The sequence below is a fragment of the Bidens hawaiensis genome, unplaced genomic scaffold, assembly GCF_021521415.1.
Source record: "Bidens hawaiensis isolate Kalapana, Puna unplaced genomic scaffold, B.hawaiensis_p1.1 tig00018849_1, whole genome shotgun sequence".
NCBI lineage: Eukaryota > Viridiplantae > Streptophyta > Magnoliopsida > Asterales > Asteraceae > Bidens > Bidens hawaiensis.
Genome location: NW_027492864.1, coordinates 173,352 through 194,515, shown reverse-complemented (window position 1 = coordinate 194,515; position 21,164 = coordinate 173,352). Strand labels below are relative to the sequence as shown.

The window sequence follows — 21,164 nt, the reverse complement described above, 5'->3', positions numbered from 1 at the left end:
AAATAGTGACATAGCCGACTCATTTAAATCTTGTCAGTCTTAAATCTTACGACCATTTGTAAAATAATAATGAGATTTAGGGAATATGACATTTCAATATTATATCTAAGAATATTTGTATCACTAGAGAAATAATAAAACAAAACTTTGCTCATGTTATTCTATTCACTACTATATATACAAACAAATAATAGCATAGAGAATACAATATAAACATAATATCAAATTAGATACTGCATAATATTATAACATATCATCATATATGACGAGTTATAAATAAAACTCTATGGAATATAATTAAACCAAATATATATATATATATATATACACTCTTTCATAAAAACACCATGAAAACATGCTCTCGAGTCTTATATAAATTACTATTATATAAGCATGCATATGGATTAATACTTGAACTTAACTTTATTATTTAGCATAAATCATATTCATACATATCCAATTAAATCCCATATCGATAGTTGTTCTAAATTAGGACTTATCATAAGTTAAACAAAATGCTTATTATAATCAAATAAGTAAAACAATACTTAAGACTTTGGTATTAGAATGTAATTAACGTTATGTAGAAATCATTTTTTTTTTTTTTGTAAATACCAAATTTTCACTAATAGAACATGACTCTCCAATAAACTTAAGTTTACTATCATTAAACATAAATGTATGTATCCAACACATGTATACACACGTGGACAGAAAATACTAATGATAATTCTTTTGAGAAATCTAATATGATTATATCATTGTGTAGAAAACATGTTGTAATTGGTTTTCTCAAGAATTGGATAGCCATAAAATAAAAACCAATTAACCAATTATAAGAGCATATGAGATCAACATACCGTACAACAACCAATTACATGTATAAATTATATAATTTGGTTTCATATTATATAAAGATTCAATTAACAATATATATTAATAAAGAAAACATGAACTTTAATTGACTAAATAAAGAAGTATATTAAAAGTAAAAGCTCAGTAGTATATATATCATATCTAAATAACTAAATAAATGATGACCAATAAGTTCAAATCATCGATGATTGAATAAAACACAAATAAAGGAAACCATAATCTAGGTAAATTAAATTTGTTGTGTTCCTATTTTAAAAGATTTATATTTAGTTTCTATTTCTCATCAGTAAAACTTCTTTTAATGCTATATAATTATCATAAATAGTTTGATTAATTGAAAACACATAATTTATAATTGTATATCGGAAGAATGACAATAAGTCTTCATTCAAACCAAATTTGTATGATTACAATATAGATTCTTTAAGAGGTATACAATAAAACAAAACTAATTTTCAACATAACCCACAAACTGTCTAAGCTTTTCCTTCAAAATAAAACCCGTTTTATGTTCTATAAAAGGACTATTAATTCTAAAACATGACATTAAGTCTTAGTTTTGTTACGAAATCTTTTAGTAACTTTATTTATGATTAATTTATTGATTTTAATTGTTTTTCTCTTGAAAAACCATAAAGATAAATGAATAAGAATTTTAACATGAAGATTAGTTTCAAAATTCATGATATTGTCTTGTACGTGAATGAAGTTTAACATTTAGATTACGAACACCGCAAAACTGCTTGTATGTATCAACAAAACTCAGTATTTGTGTAATCAATTATTAATTTTGTAAAATTTGACTTATCATGCCATGTAGAATAGATTTATCTACGTATATTTAATACAGATTAGAAAAGTAGAACCTAATAAAAATAACGTGGAATTGAATTCAAGAAAGTATTTTAGAACTAATAAAAGAGTAAAAACCTGGCATGTGGAGAAGCTTGAATGTTGATTTGGTCACCAGGATTTTTGGAGGAGATGATGATCAATATTGAACAAATCTTTATATATCATGACTTCATGAATATGAGTCGTGCTGATAACGTGTTGTGAAATAAGCCTAATAGCTGAACATATGACAAAGAGATGTAGGGAGAATGATGGAAGATTTCATTGATTAGGTGTGTCTTACAATAAGATACAATGATATGTATACATAGGAAAAGATAACTTGGAGAATAAGCCTAATCGATATTAGGTATTGATAACCATAATAATATATATTTATAACAGTTAAATTTTTTTTAGAACTACGATCTTTCTTTTATTCGTCACTTTCTAAATTTTGAGATCTCTGATGCCTCACTTTGACCAGACTATGTTGTCTTAATCGGGTTCACGCTGACTTCAGAGTTTGGTTTTAGTTAATTAAGTTAAGTATATTTATTTTATGCTAATAATAATTTAGAATATTGGCATAATTAATTATAAGTCCAGTCGTTTTGGGAGGTAGAGGTGCACAAACTGGTTTTGAGTTGAAATAAGTTTGGTTTGGTTAAGAAAAGTCAAAACCGGTTTATGATTGGTTTCGGTTTGGGTTGAAATCGGTTTCTTAACCAAGTTACAGTCGGTTTCAGTTTGGGTTCTGGTCGGTTTCGGTTCGGTTTTTGACCGGTTTAGCCGGTTTCAGTTAACCGGTTTTGATGTTTAAATAATGATGTTTTTATTATGTGACATTTGATTATGCATGTCTTTTTTGGTGTTTTTCAGAGTCTTTATTGTGGATGTTCTTAGTTAAGGTCGTGCTGCTTACATGACAATCACTTGATGTTTTTAACTAATCTAATCCTTGATTTAACAACCACGACACATAGCCTAAAGGTTTGTATGCTAATAACTATGGAACTATATAGACATTTGTAAATAGTGTTTTAAAGGTATAATTTGTGAGAAAGAAGATACTAGCATATAGTTACATATTTGTCTTATATGTCATCAAAACGTTTATTTGGTTTTCATAGTTGTGTATTTTAAGGTTCTAGTCGTGGGTTCTTCAAAACTTGGAGTGTTATATACAGATCCCCAAAATTTACAACCACCGTTCATTAATTTACAAGTTTGCATTTATACTACGGGGTATTACACAATGAGGTTCGTAGTTTTTATTTTATTTTAAGTGATCGCTTCGAGAAAGTCTTCACTTGATTGCATTTTTCAAAATCCATTTGGTAAAGATTGCTGGGAGCTTCAAGAATCATCGGTTAGCCGTTAGCCATTATTGTATTTGATTTTATTACAATATTTTTGTTATATTTATTGTTATAACGTTAATGTATATCACATTTATTACCCCAGACACTAACAAAGTTTGTGTTTTGTTACTCCGGAAGTGCTATAAGAAAATATGTTAAAAGTTGAGAATGTTGGGGAACATTTCATAAGTTGAAAGTGTTATCTACACATGAGTTAAAGTTGATAGTATTTAAAACCAATATCCTTTTTTAAAATTCAATTAAAATTATAAAAGTACACAACTGGATATTAACTTCTAGCTATAGAAAATTTGAAGTGCTTGAAGTATTTTTGCTATTAATTTGTTATGATAGCTGTAAAATAGGAGAGGCCTTGGAGAGGGACAATCTGCTCGTCCGACTAGGGAACGTTTTTTTCGAAGGCAAAAAGTTTCATAAAATTCATGATATTATATATATACTTTTAGATATCAAAACACTTATAACTTATAAGCACATTGTCATGATAAACACATTATAATATAATGAATTTGCTAATTGTTATGTTTATTGCTACAACTTTAATCGTTGTTTAAAATAATTTAGTTCACATTATTTAGTTCGTTAATGCCTAAGAAGCATATTTTTTTTCCGGCTCGTGCGGGGACCATGAATTCTCATGGCCGCCACTGTCGAAGCTACTCGGTTTCCTCCTTCCAATTCCCGGATCTACATACGAGAACTATTGCCAAACTCAACCCGAATTGCTTAACGGACACTCGACCCTAGGCATTTGGTCATGGCCATCTGGGGTGGTGCCGGTCGGACCGTTTACCGGGGCATATAATTTTTGAGGGCCAAAAATTTTATTATTTTTATATTTTTATATATACATTTAAAAATATAAAAGATTACATCTTTACTATCTTATAATTGTTGGGCAAATTTTTTTTATCTATAATTCATTTAATCAAGTTTAAATTATTGGGCCCAAACTAAAACTAAAAACTAAAAAATAAAATAAAAATCCAATGCAAAATTAAAGAAATGGCGGTCGTTCCTTCTTGGTTATTTCCTTCTTTGCGAATGCTGAACAAAACCTCAACCACGACCAAACAAGCCGACCAACACTTTTAGTTCGTCGTTGACCACCAAGGACCAAGCTAATTTTTCCCCAATGTTAGAAGAGCTTCACGAATCCTTAGGTAATCGTTAGTTATTACGGTATTTGATTTTAATAATATATTTTTCTATTTTTATTGTTATAACATAAAGTGTCGTTTAAAAAAATTAGTTTTTATATATTGTTACTCACGCCCTGCTTGCGGTGCGCACATATGATGTATATATGTGTGAACCCTCGGGTAGGCAAAAGTAAAATTGCACTAATTTTAACGTTATTTTACTAATCTCGTGAAAATAACGTTAAAAGTGGCGGAAGGTTAATCAGGCATCATGTGGTGGCGTTGATAGCCGAAAGACAAGGGCACATGCACCAATCAGCAGATGTCCCGATGATTGAGTGCTATGTGCCTCATGTCCAAGGCTTGATGCTAAACTACCATCGAGCCGGGGGTCTCACCGGAAACAGCATCTCTGTCCCTATGGGATAGAGGTAAAACTGTCTATATCTTACCCTCCTCAGACCCTACCATAGCATTGCTATTGGTGGGATATACTGAGTACGATGATGGTGATGATCTTGTTACTCGTTACTCTGCCGAGGCATTTAAATCCTCGATGACGGCCCTGCAACCGGTCATGCCTAATACCAATTGATCATCTCGCACACTTTCTTCTAGAGTTTATAGACCCACTTACGTGTCATATTTTACTCCATCTAGTCTCGGGGCCAATTACCAAGTGTCAATACTTTTAAGTGCTTCGATCTCTAGTTTCAATGCTTCTGTTCATTCTTCATTCTGGTCTCTTACTTACTTCGGAGGTTACTGCGTGTGCATACCGAGGATTTGGCCTATGGTCTCGGATTGTTCACCTTAGCGGTTATACTTCAGCTAATTCTTCTTCTCTCGGTTCCGCTTCAGTAAGGCTTTCGAAAGTGACTGATCACATGTTGCTTGATTATCTTCATCCTACAGATCGAGCTTAATTTCTAAAGCCCCCCCTAGAAGAAAGAAAGCCACATTAATTTATGTTATTTTTCACGTTTACATTTATGCGCGTTTCTAATTCTCCATGATATTCCCATGTTTACATTTATGCATGATATTTTGAATTGAAAACAATTCTTAATCTGTGTTCTTTTTTTATGTGGTTCCATTCGAAGAACCAAACGTTCACCAGTCTTGGGTTTGAGTGAGAGCTATATTCCTTGGGATATTAGAGAGGTTTCAGGTTTGTTCTCCCCTCATCCTTCCTATACGGCTATACGTATTCGAGATTTTACTGGATACATTTGTTTTTTGTTTACATTTTATTTCTTGGGAAATAGCTGATTTTGCATTAAACATCTTTGTCCGTTAGCACATCACCATCCATAGTCCGGAATTTAATTCTACAATTGGCATTTAACACAGGGAAAACAAGAAGTCCAAGAAACCTATATAAAATTTACTTTTGTGATTTTGATATGTTTTAAATTCAACATTTGAAAATTGAATTGCAGTAGAATTCTTATAACTTATTTACATACCACAATTGGAATATTTTACCTACCGTAACAATATCTTTTTTATTAAGTAGGAATTTATTTTGTATCTTGAATCTTGAATATTAAACTAAACTATAATACACTAAGGAAATTGGATTATTTCCAACAGTTTGAATATTAGTAAATTGATCAATTCATTAGTCAAAACTATGGTTTGGTTTGAACGTAAAATTTATTTTTTTTACTAAAATTAACCATGCAAAAATATTGAGATATTCTTACGTATATGATAAAACCTATTTAGTAATTGAAGTCCGCTGAAAATAAAAACATATATTTTTAATATGACTAATGTCAATTCAGAAGCTATAAACCAAGATATGAAACATATGTTATTTAAGAAAATCATGTCAATACACAAGCTTGATATCAATAACTAAAAATCAACAATAATATAAAAACATGTAAAATAAAACATCACGATTAAATAAAGGGAAAGGAACAATCTAATTTTGAAATCTTAGATCAATGCAACGGGAACTTGAAGCTTTCAGTGGTGAATTGGGTTTGGTCCAGAAGGGACTAATCTTTTTGCAACTCCATATCTTGGATCGATTTCTTCCGGCAACAACGACGGTTGTGGTAGAAGTAGCCGACGCGTATTGACCAAGTGCGACTTTAAGTAAGGATGATATATGTGCTTCGGGTTCAAGATGGTGGTGGTGGCAGTTTCCAACGAATTAGTGGAGGCAGCATTGATAATGAGAGAGAAGAGTAACAACAACAAAACAACAAATTTCTTGCAAATTTTCGACATCTTCTTAACTCTTTAAGATTTCTTAAGAAAGATGGTATGCTAATTGGTGATGGTGAAAGAAGTATTTATAACAAGTGTTTAACCATAACTAGGAGTCATAATACTATAATAAATGTAACACTATTTAATGGATCATCCTAACCTTTTTTTTAAATATTATTATTTTGATATATACAAACTATAGTTCATTTGTTTATTATAAAGTTATACTAACTAGTTTGAGGCCCGGGTATTACACGGCTAATTGATAAAAATTTTAAAAGAGAAAATTATAATTTGCCTCCATGTGCTTTAGTGGCACGCACCACGCAAAATCGGACTTGGGCGTATAAAGTGCTCCCGCCTATAAAGCATAGGGAAGCAAATTATAATTTCTTATTTTCAAATTTAAACATTAAGAAATATACAATCAACGACAAAATTATCATATATTGTTAATACAATTACAACTTACATTGAAATTACAGGAATTACAAAAGAAACATTACACAAATACTTTACAAATAAGAACATTTCCTTGTACACTACATTTGTGCTTGTATTGGTCAGATTACCTTGTTTATCAATAATCAAATTATTTAATACATGTCTGCTTGTAACTCTTGACAAGGCAACATATAACCGTCCATGTAATAACACAGGTTCTTTCAAGTAAAAAGATATATGTTGGTTATTTTTTTATGGAATTGGATACTTTTAATAATATTATACTGACGGACTTTTAATACAAAGTATTATAGTAATTGAATCGGAAGTTGAATGAGCATGATAAATTTGTTGTCACCAACCGATCTGTATTGAAATATATATCTATATATATATATATATTTTTAATTTATGACAATTAAAAATCATATTATCAAAGAATATATGAAATAGTTGAAAGTATTACACAAGGAATGCAATTGGCATAAATATGAAAAAGACATACCAACTTGTTTGCCATAGTTGTGAAAACGTTGATTAACATATGAGTTAGGAAAGTACCACAGGATGTTCTTATATATAGTACTTGAAAATATTAGATAAAGAATGTTTTAAACTTTGAATACTAATCTCGTGTGATTAGTGATTATTTTAAGAAGAAGTTGCAATATTTAATTAAATTGATATATCTTTATCTATATAATTATTTAAAATAATTAAAAAATCATGATTGTAGTTTTCAAAATAATAAAAGAATTCAAATTTACAGGAAACAATCATGATAAATGAGCTAACCAGATTAAATAAAAAAACCGTTATTATAGCTTGATCATATTAGACCCTTGATTTATTCCTTAAAAAAATCTACCTAAAATAATATATTTATTTATATTTAGGAAAAACTGAAAAATCAAATCACTCACATTTATATTAGTTAAAAATGTTAAATAATGAATATCTATAATTTGATACATATCCCATGTGATTAGATAATTTCATTTGGAAAGTTGTTGAAACATTAAACACATAGTGAACCGTGATTGTTTTCACACTTATATATGTATTAATAAGGAAAAATATATAATTTAATACTTGATTTTAAGGTTTAAAACTAATAATTATTCGTATGATTAGAGTTTTAGCAAGAAAACCATAATTGTAGGTTTCCAAAGTTTCAGGTAAAACTAATAATGATTTTAATATATACCTAAAATTCTCTTAATTTTAAAAATATTAAATAAAGTGATTTTAATGAAAATGTTAAAACTTTTGCACATTAAGCAAAATATAGTAACAAAAATATGAATAACGAAAAAACAAACAACTAATGGTATCTTAGTTATGAAAAAAAACATAATGAAAAGTTTTAAATAGCTAGTAAATCGTGATTGTAGCTTTCCATATAAACGAAAAATTCTAATTTTTAGGAAGTATGGTAAATGAGTTGTCAAGATTCAAAATAATGTTTGTTAAATTTATGTTTTTGAAAAAATGCTAAAAAATAAGAATGGCTAAAGGAAGGAGTGACAAGTGGCATAAATAAATAGTCTTTTATTATAATAGTCGATTTAAACTTATCGTATTTTATTATGTTATGTAAATGTATATGAAAACTAAATTTTCTAGTACTAATAAAGTTAATTACAGAATAATATTAAAAGTGTATCGGGAAAACAATGTATAGGAAAGTCAAAATTCTATAAAAATCTTAGTTTTCTACCGTTGTATTTTTCGGCCAAAAGTTTCTTCGATAAAATGAACATGTACATGTAGAGTATATACAACAAAACACAATAAATTCAACAATTTTTTAAATCTCAAACATACATATAATGTACATTTAATTAATTTACACAAGAAAACCAACTACAATTACATTATATATACATAAATTGGCTAGGCGAATCAAATATGTATTATTAAGACTTTTATGCTCGTTTTGAAACTTCGTGTTTCATTACACAATATATTATGCATTGTCTTTAAACAAGTTCATTAACAGGTCTTAACGTGTTAACCAGTTACTAAACATGTTCATGTTTGGTAAAAATGACCCGATTAGTTATCGTGCCGTGTTTGTATTTAATACCATGGGTCATCGTGTCTTATCGTGTCTCTGACATGTTTTGACAGCCCTACGTACCGTCAGAGTATTTTTTTTCGACTTGATAATTAGTGACACCAAAACTTGCTGATAGAAAGTAGAAACCCTAATATTCTTGAAGCAATTGTGCGAATGAGCCTCTAGGATTAGAATCTCATGCGGGCTTTTATGATGAATCTGCTTTTCTAATTCTTTGATCGGTTATACATACGTGGGCCATCTCTATTGAACCAATTTCATTAGATTATGTCACCTACATGGAACTTAAAACTGAGTTATAGACTTATAAAATAGTTAAACGAGTTGTATTCATATTTGATACTTGTGTTACGTGCGTTGTCTCTAACATGTTTAACACGATAGTACATGTTTTACGTACCAGCCCTAGCTAAATGTCGATACCAAATTGGGGGGGGGGGGGTGTTACTGAAATAAATAGATAGGTTAAAGATATTAGTTTGTTACGGAAGTTATAAACTTATAATGTCATAAAAGAATTGATGAATATTATTAGGATTTTACACCAGATACCTCTAACCGCATGCACTCCTCCCACCCTTATGGTTACATAAATTCGTTGCAAATTTATTGGCAACAATTATTTTAGTAAGGTTTTGTTTGTTTTTGCTTCAAACATGAAACATTTGCAAGAGGCATATGTCTACGGGCGCGCAGACATATGTCTATGAAGACAGTTTGTTTAAAAAAAATAAAAGATCTGAAAACTGTTTTTATGGTCTTAAATAATAAGCTAATATCAATCATCTTCACACTTCTTAATATCCTACAAACACCTAACGTTCAACACCACCACCCACCATCCGTCGCCGCCACCATCCACCACCACCACCCATCGTCTGCCGCCACACCACCACCCGCCGCCACCACCACCACCCAACACAACAGTCCACCACCACCCACCATCCACCACCATCATCCGCCACCACCACCGTCGGCCACAACCACCGTCCACTACCACCACCCACCGTCCGCCGCCACCACCACCCACCATCCGCCGCTACCACCATCCACCACCCCCACCCATCGTACGTCATCACCACCACCACCCGCCACCACCACCGCCACCACCCACCACCACCGTCCACCACCCAACACAACCGTTCCTCACCACCACCACCCACTGTCGGCCACCATCACCGTCCACCACCCACCAAAACCGTCCATCACCACCACCGTTCACCGCCTACTACAAGGTCTACCACCACTCACTTCCATAGTTCATATGCCTCCACTAATTATTTTAGCAGTTTACAGACGTTAAATGACTTTTATCTACTGTGATATATATGATATGTAACTAATTTTCAGTTTATGCAGACGATATCCAGTTTATAAAACAAACAATATTATATTTTCAGATTGCAAATCTTCAGACCACATATTCATGAGTTGCAGACATGAAATCAGATGAAATCAAAATTATAGACAGTTGTTGTCTTAAAAAACAAACAACACTCCTAACATTAATAAGATGAAATCAAATTGCATACAGTTTTTGTCTTAAAAAACAAACAGCACCTAACATTACTTACTTATGAACTACATGTCCCTAATACATCCATTTAATGTAACACCCTAGTAATTCGGTACCATATAACATGACACGAAGTGGATAACTTGCATGATCTATTCAGCACCAGGGCCATTTAGGCTATTTAGCATCCATCCATCTAAACCAACGATCTTTTTGGCTACTTTGTTCAATTTCCTGCCGATTGTTAGTTTCGACTTCTAACACCGGGCAACACCCAAGATTTCTGTCACGTGCAATTGCATCTTGCTTGTATGATGGATTTTCATATCTTGGATGTTGAATAAACTTCACCTTCTTCCACCATACTTTAAGAGCCTGCATCATCAAACCATACAAGTTCATTTTTTTTAGCATAATGTTTAGCAATATCTTTTTTTTTTTTAGCAATATCTACTATCTAGTGGGTAAAAACGAAACATATTAAACAGAATACAAATAGACTTGTAAATTAACATGAATATGAATAGACGTGGGATATGATATGAAAGGATTTAAAATGTTATGAGAAACCCGAGAAAACTACTATCGATCAATTTTTTAATTTTATTATTTATTATAAGGTTAGAAATGTAAAAATGATAAAAAAAATAGAAGTAAAAAATAAGATAAAAATAAAATATGTAACTCAAAAGATTACAAACAACTTGTACGCTACACATATGTACCTTATATAAATACATATATGTAACTTCGTGATTTACATAATTTTCTTATAATTTTTTTTATCTTTTCTTTACATTTGTTAACTTATAAATATAATAAATTAAAAAAAATATTATTGGTTATTAATAGTTTTTCGGGTTTCTCATAACTTTGTCGTTTCCACAAGAACCCTAATAATATGAGGCAAGTTTAACTTGCTTACATTCCATTAGATCTAGATGGCAACTTTATGAGGCATTAGCCAGAAAAAAACCGCATGTTGAATGGATGAAGAAGATATCCTATTTGCAGTTAAAGAAGCAGTGAAATACTCACCAAGCTCAGGATGGTTAACAGAAACATTTACCACGATATTATCCGCGGGCACGTTTGTCTTTATTTTCCAGTTTCCAAGCATATCCTATAATTAACCAGTAATTAAAATTAATTTATAATTTTTATTTCAAATAAAATGATCCAATTACAATAAAGAGGCAGGCAAGGGGCAACAAATTGCGTCGCCACCCCCTTTTGAATGGCAAAACCGATCTACTGAAAACAAAATTATCAGCATAAAACAATCCATTTATACACATTTAAATATATGTACATACCATGAAAGGGCTAACATGAAGTGTTTTAGCAACTACATCTGAGTTTGGGTTGAAAAGGAACTGTACTTTTTCTCCCCATGGTGTATTGGTAACCTAAGTTACAAATTGTAATGTAATTAACATTATACACAAAGAAAGAAACAAGCCATTAGACCGAGTGTTGTGGTTTTCGAATGGGACGCCACCCCATGCCATCTCACCATTTTGGGGCCTCACACACCATTACCCTCATGTTAAACCATGCGTAAACCCATGCCATCTCACCATTTTGGAGCCTCACACACCATTACCCTCATGTTAAACCATGCGTAAACCCACCCCTCCGCTATTTTGTTAACTAGCATCACGGAAAAGGAGGTGGGAGTCAAGGCAGTCTCAACCAATCATACCTTTTTTTTCTTTTTATTAAAGTTTAGTTAAAACTTACGCTTAATAGAAATGGGGCTTAGCTAAGTGGTTTTTGACTATGTGGCGTCTACATATCATTTTAACTAGAAAACCACTATGTGCACGTGGTTTAGAAAAATGTGAAGTTATGCATATAACGAAACCTCATGGGTTATTGACTCAGGGCCGGCTGGATAATATATGGAGCCTAAGCCCAAGCTTGAGGCCTCCACTATTTTTGGGCCCACATTTTTTAAAAATATAATAATTATATATTACTTATGTTCTCTGTTTTGAACGTCTACTTCATCTTTTATGTTAAGTAAATAATGAATTAATGATATTATTATTTTATCTAGGGTTAAGAAAAGTAAGTTTTGTGTAAGTTTATTTATATACAAAATTAATAATAATAATAATAACAACAACAATTAATAACCAAAAAAATTTTTTAACTCCGCAAACTATAATCTCTTTTAGTTTATTATTGCTGGTCTCAAGCCCGTGTAAAGGAGGAGGGTTTATATCAGATCATTTTGAAAAAGACCCCCAACAATTTAGTAAGCTTTAGGTCTCCAAAATCGTTGAGCCGGCCCTGACCCAGTGATAGAGACAAAGTCTCTTAAACACCTAAAGGGCCGGGGTTCGAGTCTTAAGAAGTAAAAGAAAACTGTCTTTCAAAGATATAATATTATATAACTAAACTACATACCTCAGCAATGCATTTCTTTAAGCATCTAGTTGAGACTTCAAGATCATAGCAATAATACACACTCAATGGATTTTGTTCATATCCAACACTAGGAGGAATTGTCAACAGAAATCTACACCAATAATGGTTTAGAAGCTAGTTAGTAGAATTAGTAATGCTTGAATAATAATTAAACGTACACTTACACGGGTCCATTGGTGTGTGCGATACTGCGAGCTTGTTGAGGTGAAAGATGATTTGGTGGAGGATGAGGCGCGAGATCAAGGTCAATGAAAGCGTAACGGACAGAGTACTTAAACGAATGGTGAACTGGACGACGACGTTCGTGCCAAAGAGTGCCTTCGTAAAGTGAGACCGAATTGGTTGCATTGTCGACCAGCAAGTGTCCGAAGAGACGACGGAAGGGTAGGAAGAGGGAGAGAGTGAAGGAGATAAGAGTGTTGGAGATGATTGAGCAGAGAAGATATAGCAACTCCATTGTGTAGTTACTTGTATATGTAAACTGTTTTCTTCAGTTCTATATATAAGAATTTTTATTCTTATTATTTTGTTAAATCGATTATCTTTGAATTGCTTGTTATCTAGAATAAATATTTTGACTTGTGATTTATAAATTTACTAGCTTTTATCCCCCGTATTAGAGGGTTATTTTATATTATTCGTTTCTAATATTTATATATAGTTTATTTTTAATTTTATTTATTGTAAGAAAGTTAAATAATATACTTTGAATTTGATGATGAAAAAATTTTACAAATAAATGAGATGTTATACCCGTTTAAAAGATATATAGGTTTGGTGGGACCCATGACCCACTTATTTTTTTACTAGAAAATTGTTTTTTAATTATCAATAATATATTTTTAAAAAAATCATATATTAATTTTTAGTATATCCCTATTTTATAAGATTTTCATATCAAATATTTAGTGAGAATAATTTTTGATTTAATGAGATGTTATAACCCGTTTAAGGATTATCTGGGTTTGGTGAGACTCATACCCGTGAATTCGGGTTAAATGCATAAGAAGTCTCAATTTACAAATAATACAATCTTTTGGCTTGAGAAAATGTAGGGAGCAATCAGATCGAGAGCTTTTAAAGTTTCGTTTATATATATTATAGATAGGCTATATGTGAACTGCTATGGCCTGTGAGTGACGTGGACCCGTTTATAATAGACCATTTTCTTTAGGTTTATTGGATTTTAGTAATCCAAACTTTGCATCGTTGGCCGGCGCTGAGCTGACTTTGAAAATATACCACAACAGTCTCAACTTTCAAACTATTGGCCGGCAAAAAGTTTTTCACTAACGGGGTTAGATCTCGTTAGTTTTAGATGACGTGGAACCGCTTACATGGATTTTTTTTAATTTTTATTTTTTATTTAGTATTGCCCAGTTAATTCACGTAATACTAAATAAAAAATAAGAAATAAAAAAAATCCATGTAAGCAGTTCGCCAGTTCCAGGTCAGCAAAAACTAACGAGATCTAACCTCGTTAATGAAAAGCTTGTTGTCTTCCAATAGTTTGAAAGTTATGATTGTTGTGGTATATTTTCAAAACTCGGCTCAGCGCCGACCAATGGTGAAAAGGTTTGATTATTAAAATCCAATAGGCATTTTCTTTATATATAGAACACATTATGAATAGAAGTATAAAGGCGTGTTCATTATATAACTAGAAAATCATATGAACCATATAAGTATTCGTAAACAATGTTTAGCGAGAGAAGAAGAAACGGTAAGCCGTGAAATAACTGTCATACGTCTCGTAGTTTACAATGGTAAAATAGTCGAAGACATTTAAAAGGATTCTTCCTTGTGCATAAAAGACTGGTCTAAATTTCATAGTTTGGAGTGACATAATTGATGTAATTTAAAGTTTATTTATGTAAATTTGGTTGTTTTCAGCTTTCTCCTAGCTTCTTGCCGGTAGTCTGCCTAATTTCTAACGAGAAGTTCGCAATTCAAAATATTAAAAATATACATAAAAACTTATAGGACCGCACCGATACTGAAAACCCATGAAATTTGACACCTTGTGGTTTAAACCTTACTAGTATTAATGGCGATAATCTACATACCTATGATAGAGGTCGATGTTTGCTTTAGAGTTTTGCTTGAGGGCAAGCAAAATATAAGTGTGGGGATGTGATGGTCGGTTATTTTGTATATGTTTTAGTTCATTTATTATTTAGTTTTAACTGTTTATTCTAGAACTATCGATACTTCATACGTGTATTATTGGATTTCAGGTCATTGAATGATAAATACGCTAAATTGGGACTTGTACGAGCATGGGATTAAGTCTTGGGATGATCGGAGAGTAAACGGAAGCTAATCAATGTGGAGAATTGAGCCTCAGCATGTTATACAAGCGTTAGATTGGAAACAAGACGAAAATATGAAATTTTAGGTCTCATAGTAAATTACTCTGGTCCTGGCGTAACTTACTCCAGGACCTGACATAAAGGGCGTAAGCAACTTATAAAACAGTGGGGTTTGGCGTAGGAAAACAAGACCCGGCGTAGCTTACGCCGGGTAGGGAGTAACTTACGCCGGGTACTGACATGTGACGTGAACTTACGAGTTTTTTAGGGTATAAAAAGGAACAATAAACCCTAACTCGGGGAGAACTTCTCTTGGCCGTTTTGGAACATCTTGGGACGATTTTGGGAGCTAGGAAACACCAACAAACATCATTGATCGATGCCTAACGGATTCCAATCATCAATTGAAGATCTAATGGCTACCATGAGAGGCTAATCCTCTTCGAATCATATCCGGGATGTAAAGTTTGTATTGCTTTCAGTTTTCTCATGTGACTAAGAACGTTTAAATATAATTATTTATGGTTAATCTATGGTTATTTATGTTTGGTATTTCTATGTACTCAATCGGTTTAGGTTTACGTTGATCTGAACGATTAGTTACCAGTTCCCAAGAAGGGAAACAATGTGCACATCAATGCTGTAAGTCTTTTACCTCATTTTGAAATTTCTAGTGTTGAAGTGGATTCACCACCGCAGTTTGTTGAGGAGGTGGTGGAAGATATTAGTGGTGAGAGTGATAGTGTCGGTCAAAATGAATCAATTTTCCAAAATGAATTAGAACCAAAAACATATGAAATGTCTTTTTGTGAAAATTGCACATGTGAAAAATGTTTAAATGGTAAATTGACCAACATGAGAGATGAGGAGGTGGAGAATAATACCACCTCAAGTAAACTCCAAGACCCAGTAGTGCCGCTTTTATCAATTCAAATTGGGAAATTTAAAACTGATCAGGCACTTCTAGATCTTGGAGCATGTGTTAGTATCATTCCCGGATGTTTATATGATCAGTATGAATTTGTCCCATTAGAAATGGTAAACACCATCGTGGTGTTGGCGGACCAAACTCATACACTTCCCCGGGGCATGGTGACTAATGTAATGGTTCAGGTGGAGGAATTTTTCTACCCAGTTGACTTTCTTGTACTTGACTATGCTAAATGTGGGAATAATACACAACCACAAGTCATATTGGGTAGGCCATTCCTCGCCACAGCACATGCGGTAATTGATTGTGCTAAGGGGGTTTTGGGAATCAAGTGTGGAGACCGTGATAAACGGTTATTATTGTTTGAAAATTCTACTAACCCTCTTGTTGACAAGTGTGTATCCTTGGACAAGGATCGTAGAAAAGAGGAATGTTTTGTGATTGACAGGATAGATAAGAGGGGATTTGAGAAACTACAGAGTGAGAAGTTGGAAGAGAAAGGTAACCGACCAAGGAAAAAGAAAGAGGTAAAGAAACGCCAGAAGTAAATGAAAAATGGCAGGATCATAGCGTGCCAAAAGGCTGGGAGGAATCTCTTGAGGAGCGTGCATGTAACGAGAAGGCTGCACAGGGGCAGGCCAGACGCCCACCTTGAATGTCATAAAATTGTCAAAAGGGTGGTATTTGTACATTTTGTGAATATATATATATATATATTTAGTTTGCATTTTTTATATTACTAATTGTATTTCAAGCGTACCATCATAGCAAAAGTTAAGTGTGGGGATACCGCACCACAAGACCTAGTGTGCTTTCATGTTCATTTTGCTGTGGTTAATCCAGATACGTGTATATTATGTTGTAACCGAACTTTGTGGGTGTAGTTCACTATAAACCCTCACGAGACCCCACTCGTCCTCCCGGGCTACCGGGGGATTTACAGGGCTTGTTGCATACGCTAAATGCAATCGTGATTCCTACGAAAGTGAGTTAGGTCTTTTAACGTTTTTAACTAACTTAACAGATTTTATTATGAAACGAATTAATTTGGCTCGGTAATTGTTTTAATAAAATTAACAAATATTCATTTTCATAACTCTTAAAAGACCTATGTCTTACACTTGTGAGAAGCTTACTTCTACACATCTCAAGATTTTGCAGGTTCGATTGTCAGTATGGTAATTGGATGAAACGAGAGTACACGAGTGTTTTTTAGAGTTCACGAGCCGACTGGTCCTTCTCCAGTTACGTTGATATCAGGTGATTTCAGTTTCATAATTTAATTTTGTTTCTATTAGTTTAAACGTTAAAAGTGTAATTGTATAATTGTTAGTAGAACCGCCTCACATAAGCCCCGAAATTTTAAAATTGCTTAATAGTCAAAAAGTCAATTTCAACCCCGTCCCTCAAATGTGTATTAATCGTTCTATCATTTTTTTAACTTTGAGGATAATGTTAAGTATTCTTACATTGAGGACAATGTAAACCTCAAGTGTGGGGATGGGGAAAATTTGAAAATTTTTAGCTCGATAGTACCTCGAAGAGTGTTCAGAAACCAAAGTTGTTAACTGTTAATTATTGCCATTAATGCCAAGTCATAGGTTTCTGGTCATGGTTGGTTTTTCAACGTCTCATTAGTCTTACTCATAAATGTTTTTATTACGAGAAGTTGAAAATGGGGTCGTTTAGGCGGGGATAACGAGTCAAGGGGACGAGTATACATGTTTCATATCGGCAGCCCATTATTCCAGACATATTGTGAGATGGCCCCCTATACTTAATACACATATTATATAATAGATATAAAACATGTCTTATACCATTGATTGAGGGAAACCGGTATGTTTTACAGAGTTAGAACTTGCTTGTCACATGCTTATCGAGATCTTAATACCACCACCTGTATGGAGATTAGGACTTTAGAAAACCTTTACATACACTTTTCCTCCATTAAATAAATTTCCTTACCCGACATTATCCCCCTAGGAGCCCGTTTGGACCTCATTCCTGTTTATTTGCTAAACCAGACATTACACACCATTTCAGCCTTGGCCTTCATTATATTTTAACCGTGTGTGATGAAATCCAGTTCGTTATCGAGTTGTATATAGTCAGTTGTTGAGCATAGTACACAATGTACGTATGTCTCGGTTTAGTTGTAAATATGTGTTTGTCAGAGTTGTATAATTATTTGCTTTAGTGTATTATCTATTGGTAAAAAAAAAATCAGCAAAAAGTCAAAAAGAAAGTCAGTTCTTATTCAATTATGTAATTAGCAGTCTGTTTATCTTTGATTAATTGTGTGTGTATTTGTAAACTGGGTTTCATTCACCTTAGTCACTAAATATGCCTATTCCGCACCCAACCTAACCCTCAGCAAAACCCTAGTCCGAGTCTTTATGCAACCGGTGGGTAATGGGTGGAGATGAGACTGGCCTGCAAGCTTATTAAGTTGTAACTCATATCTGGTTTTTGAGGGCAGAGACATATACTGGCACATCTTTTGCTAGTCCAGATATTAAACCGAGAGGAGTGTTGATAGTGTGAGGGGTATGAACATGTATGCCTTAACCAGAAACAAAGTACACTCGTCTGGGCGGCTCTATTGTTTTTATTATAGCATTTAACTGTATTTGTGAGATGTCAATCATAAACAGTGTTAGTCTGGGAAACTGGGTATGACCTTAAACCTTACTAGTATTAATGGCGATAATCTACATACCTATAATGGAGGTCGATGTTTGCTTTAGAGTTTTGCTTGAGGGCAAGCAAAATATAAGTGTGGGGATGTGATGGTCGGTTAATTTGTATATGTTTTAGTTCGTTTATTATTTAGTTTTAACTGTTTATTCTAGAACTATCGATACTTCATACGTGTATTATTGGATTTCAGGTCATTGAATGATAAATACGCTAAATTGGGACTTGTACGAGCATGGGATGAAGTCTTGGGATGATCGTAGAGTAAACGAAAGCTAATCAATGTGGAGAATTGAGCCTCAGCATGTTATACAAGCGTTAGATTGGAAACAAGATGAAAATATGGAATTTTAGGTCTCAGCGTAAGTTACTCTGGTCCTGGCGTAACTTACTCCAGGACCTGACATAAAGGGCGTAAGCAACTTATAAAACAGTGGGGTTTTGGCGTAGGAAAACAAGACCCGGCGTAGCTTACGCCGGGTAGGGAGTAACTTACGCCGGGTACTGACATGTGAAGTGAACTTACGAGTTTTTTAGGGTATAAAAAGGAATAATAAACCCTAACTCGGGGAGAACTTCTCTTGGCCGTTTTGGAACATCTTGGGACGATTTTGGGAGCTATGAAACACCAACAAACATCATTCGATCGATGCCTAACGGATTCCAATCATCAATTGAAGATCTAATGGCTACCATGAGAGGCTAATCCTCTTCGAATCATATCCGGGATGTAAAGTTTGTATTGCTTTCAGTTTTCTCATGTGACTAAGAACGTTTAAATATAATTATTTATGGTTAATCTATGGTTATTGATGTTTGGTATTTCTGTGTGTTCAATCGGTTTAGGTTTACGTTGATCTGAACGATTAGTTACTAGTTGCTATAATAATTGATCATAGGGTTGTTTGATTAGGTTGAATACGACAAAGCATATAATTGCCCTTAACTGAGTCACAGTGGCAGGGACTGTTTGATAACCAGTGCCGTGTGTAAAGCGATTATTGTTGCCTAAGGTTTTGTCTAGTTGATCAGTGTATAGTTAGCCGTTAATGATTAATCTGTTAGGTTGCATGAGATTACTGTTAGTTACATACTTGAAGTCCCGGGTGTGATTTGCTCTTGTTAACTGATTGAAACTTGTTCATTTGCTAATTGCTTAATTCTAAACTAAACTATTTGCTTGTGTGATCAGCACTAAAAATCATTCACTTCATAATTAAAAATCGGTTAAGCGAATACATTGACCACATACTCCTTGTGATACGATACCCTACTTGCTCTAACTATTTAGAATAATTAGGTTTTTGATTGACTCAAACGATGGTCATCAATCTTCTTGTGTTTTTTTTATTAACGCAAACCCGTGTTATGTACAGGAAATTAAAAAGAAATATAATTAAACTATAGAAATAAGATGATTAAATAAAAAAAACCCTATATTTTATCAAATTAAATAGTTTAATGAGTTCAAATTATATTTTCTAATGGAATATTCATACAAATACGTGGTCCATTTTCACGCGATTTCTTCATAATCACGAAAAAGGTGCACCTAATGATATAAGTAATAATTATATTTTTTTAATGAAATAACGAATTCTAACAAAAGATGATAAGATGGTTCATTATAAATGACATAAAAAGACAACATCATATATTAAATTAGCATGACTTATTACATATTAGAAAGAGATGTATAAGAATTCTATCTCAACAAAAATAGCCTATAGTGGCTAAATGTCATCTCTATAGGTAAAATGATTTTTTTTCATTTATTTTATAATACTGAGTGATAAATAATTAAATATAAAATAATGAAATTGACATAGAGCGACGATATGTCCTCGGTACTAAGTTTGCTGGTGTGGAGGGAAATTTAGCCGCGTCAATAAAATTTCAATATTTTAATATTGGCTTATATCGACGAAAAGTCCTCGCTATAAGGTCTAGCTATATATTCTAATTTCTTTTCCAGTTTGTTTCAAAGTCACACCTCCACTCTTCCAAACTTAGTTTGTGCCACTGCTAAGCCCGCGTCCGCAGCCGACGATAACTTTCACCATCGCTCGTCCCACCTCCGCCATAGTTGCTAACCTTCACCACCACCCGTTTCACCTTCGTCGACGTAGCTACTTTCTGATGTTTCCCAACTCTATTACCGATGTCAGTCTCGATTCACAAATTTAGTGCCACACAGTTGTTTTATTTGTGCATCTTTGTTTGAACTATATACCCAATTTAGTTTTAATTATATGTTTGACTGGTATGTTTGAAATAGA

The 21,164-nt window shown here is 33.0% G+C and overlaps 2 protein-coding genes across 2 annotated transcripts in view; one reads left to right on the top strand and one right to left on the bottom strand.

The window, feature by feature from the left end:
• LOC143557252 (uncharacterized) overlaps positions 1-13,532 on the bottom strand; it is a 28,552-nt gene extending 15,020 nt beyond the window's left edge. Inside the window, exon 1 of the mRNA XM_077046368.1 lies at positions 13,107-13,532. Coding sequence (XP_076902483.1) covers positions 13,107-13,399 — 293 coding nt within the window. The 5' untranslated portion in view covers positions 13,400-13,532. The remainder of the gene's footprint in view (positions 1-13,106) is intronic.
• A 4,895-nt stretch (positions 13,533-18,427) lies between these two features.
• Positions 18,428-21,164, top strand: part of LOC143557251 (cytochrome c oxidase subunit 5b-1, mitochondrial-like) — an 87,494-nt gene continuing 84,757 nt past the window's right edge. The window contains exon 1 of the mRNA XM_077046367.1: positions 18,428-18,433. The gene's annotated coding sequence lies outside the window, so the exon portion shown is untranslated. The remainder of the gene's footprint in view (positions 18,434-21,164) is intronic.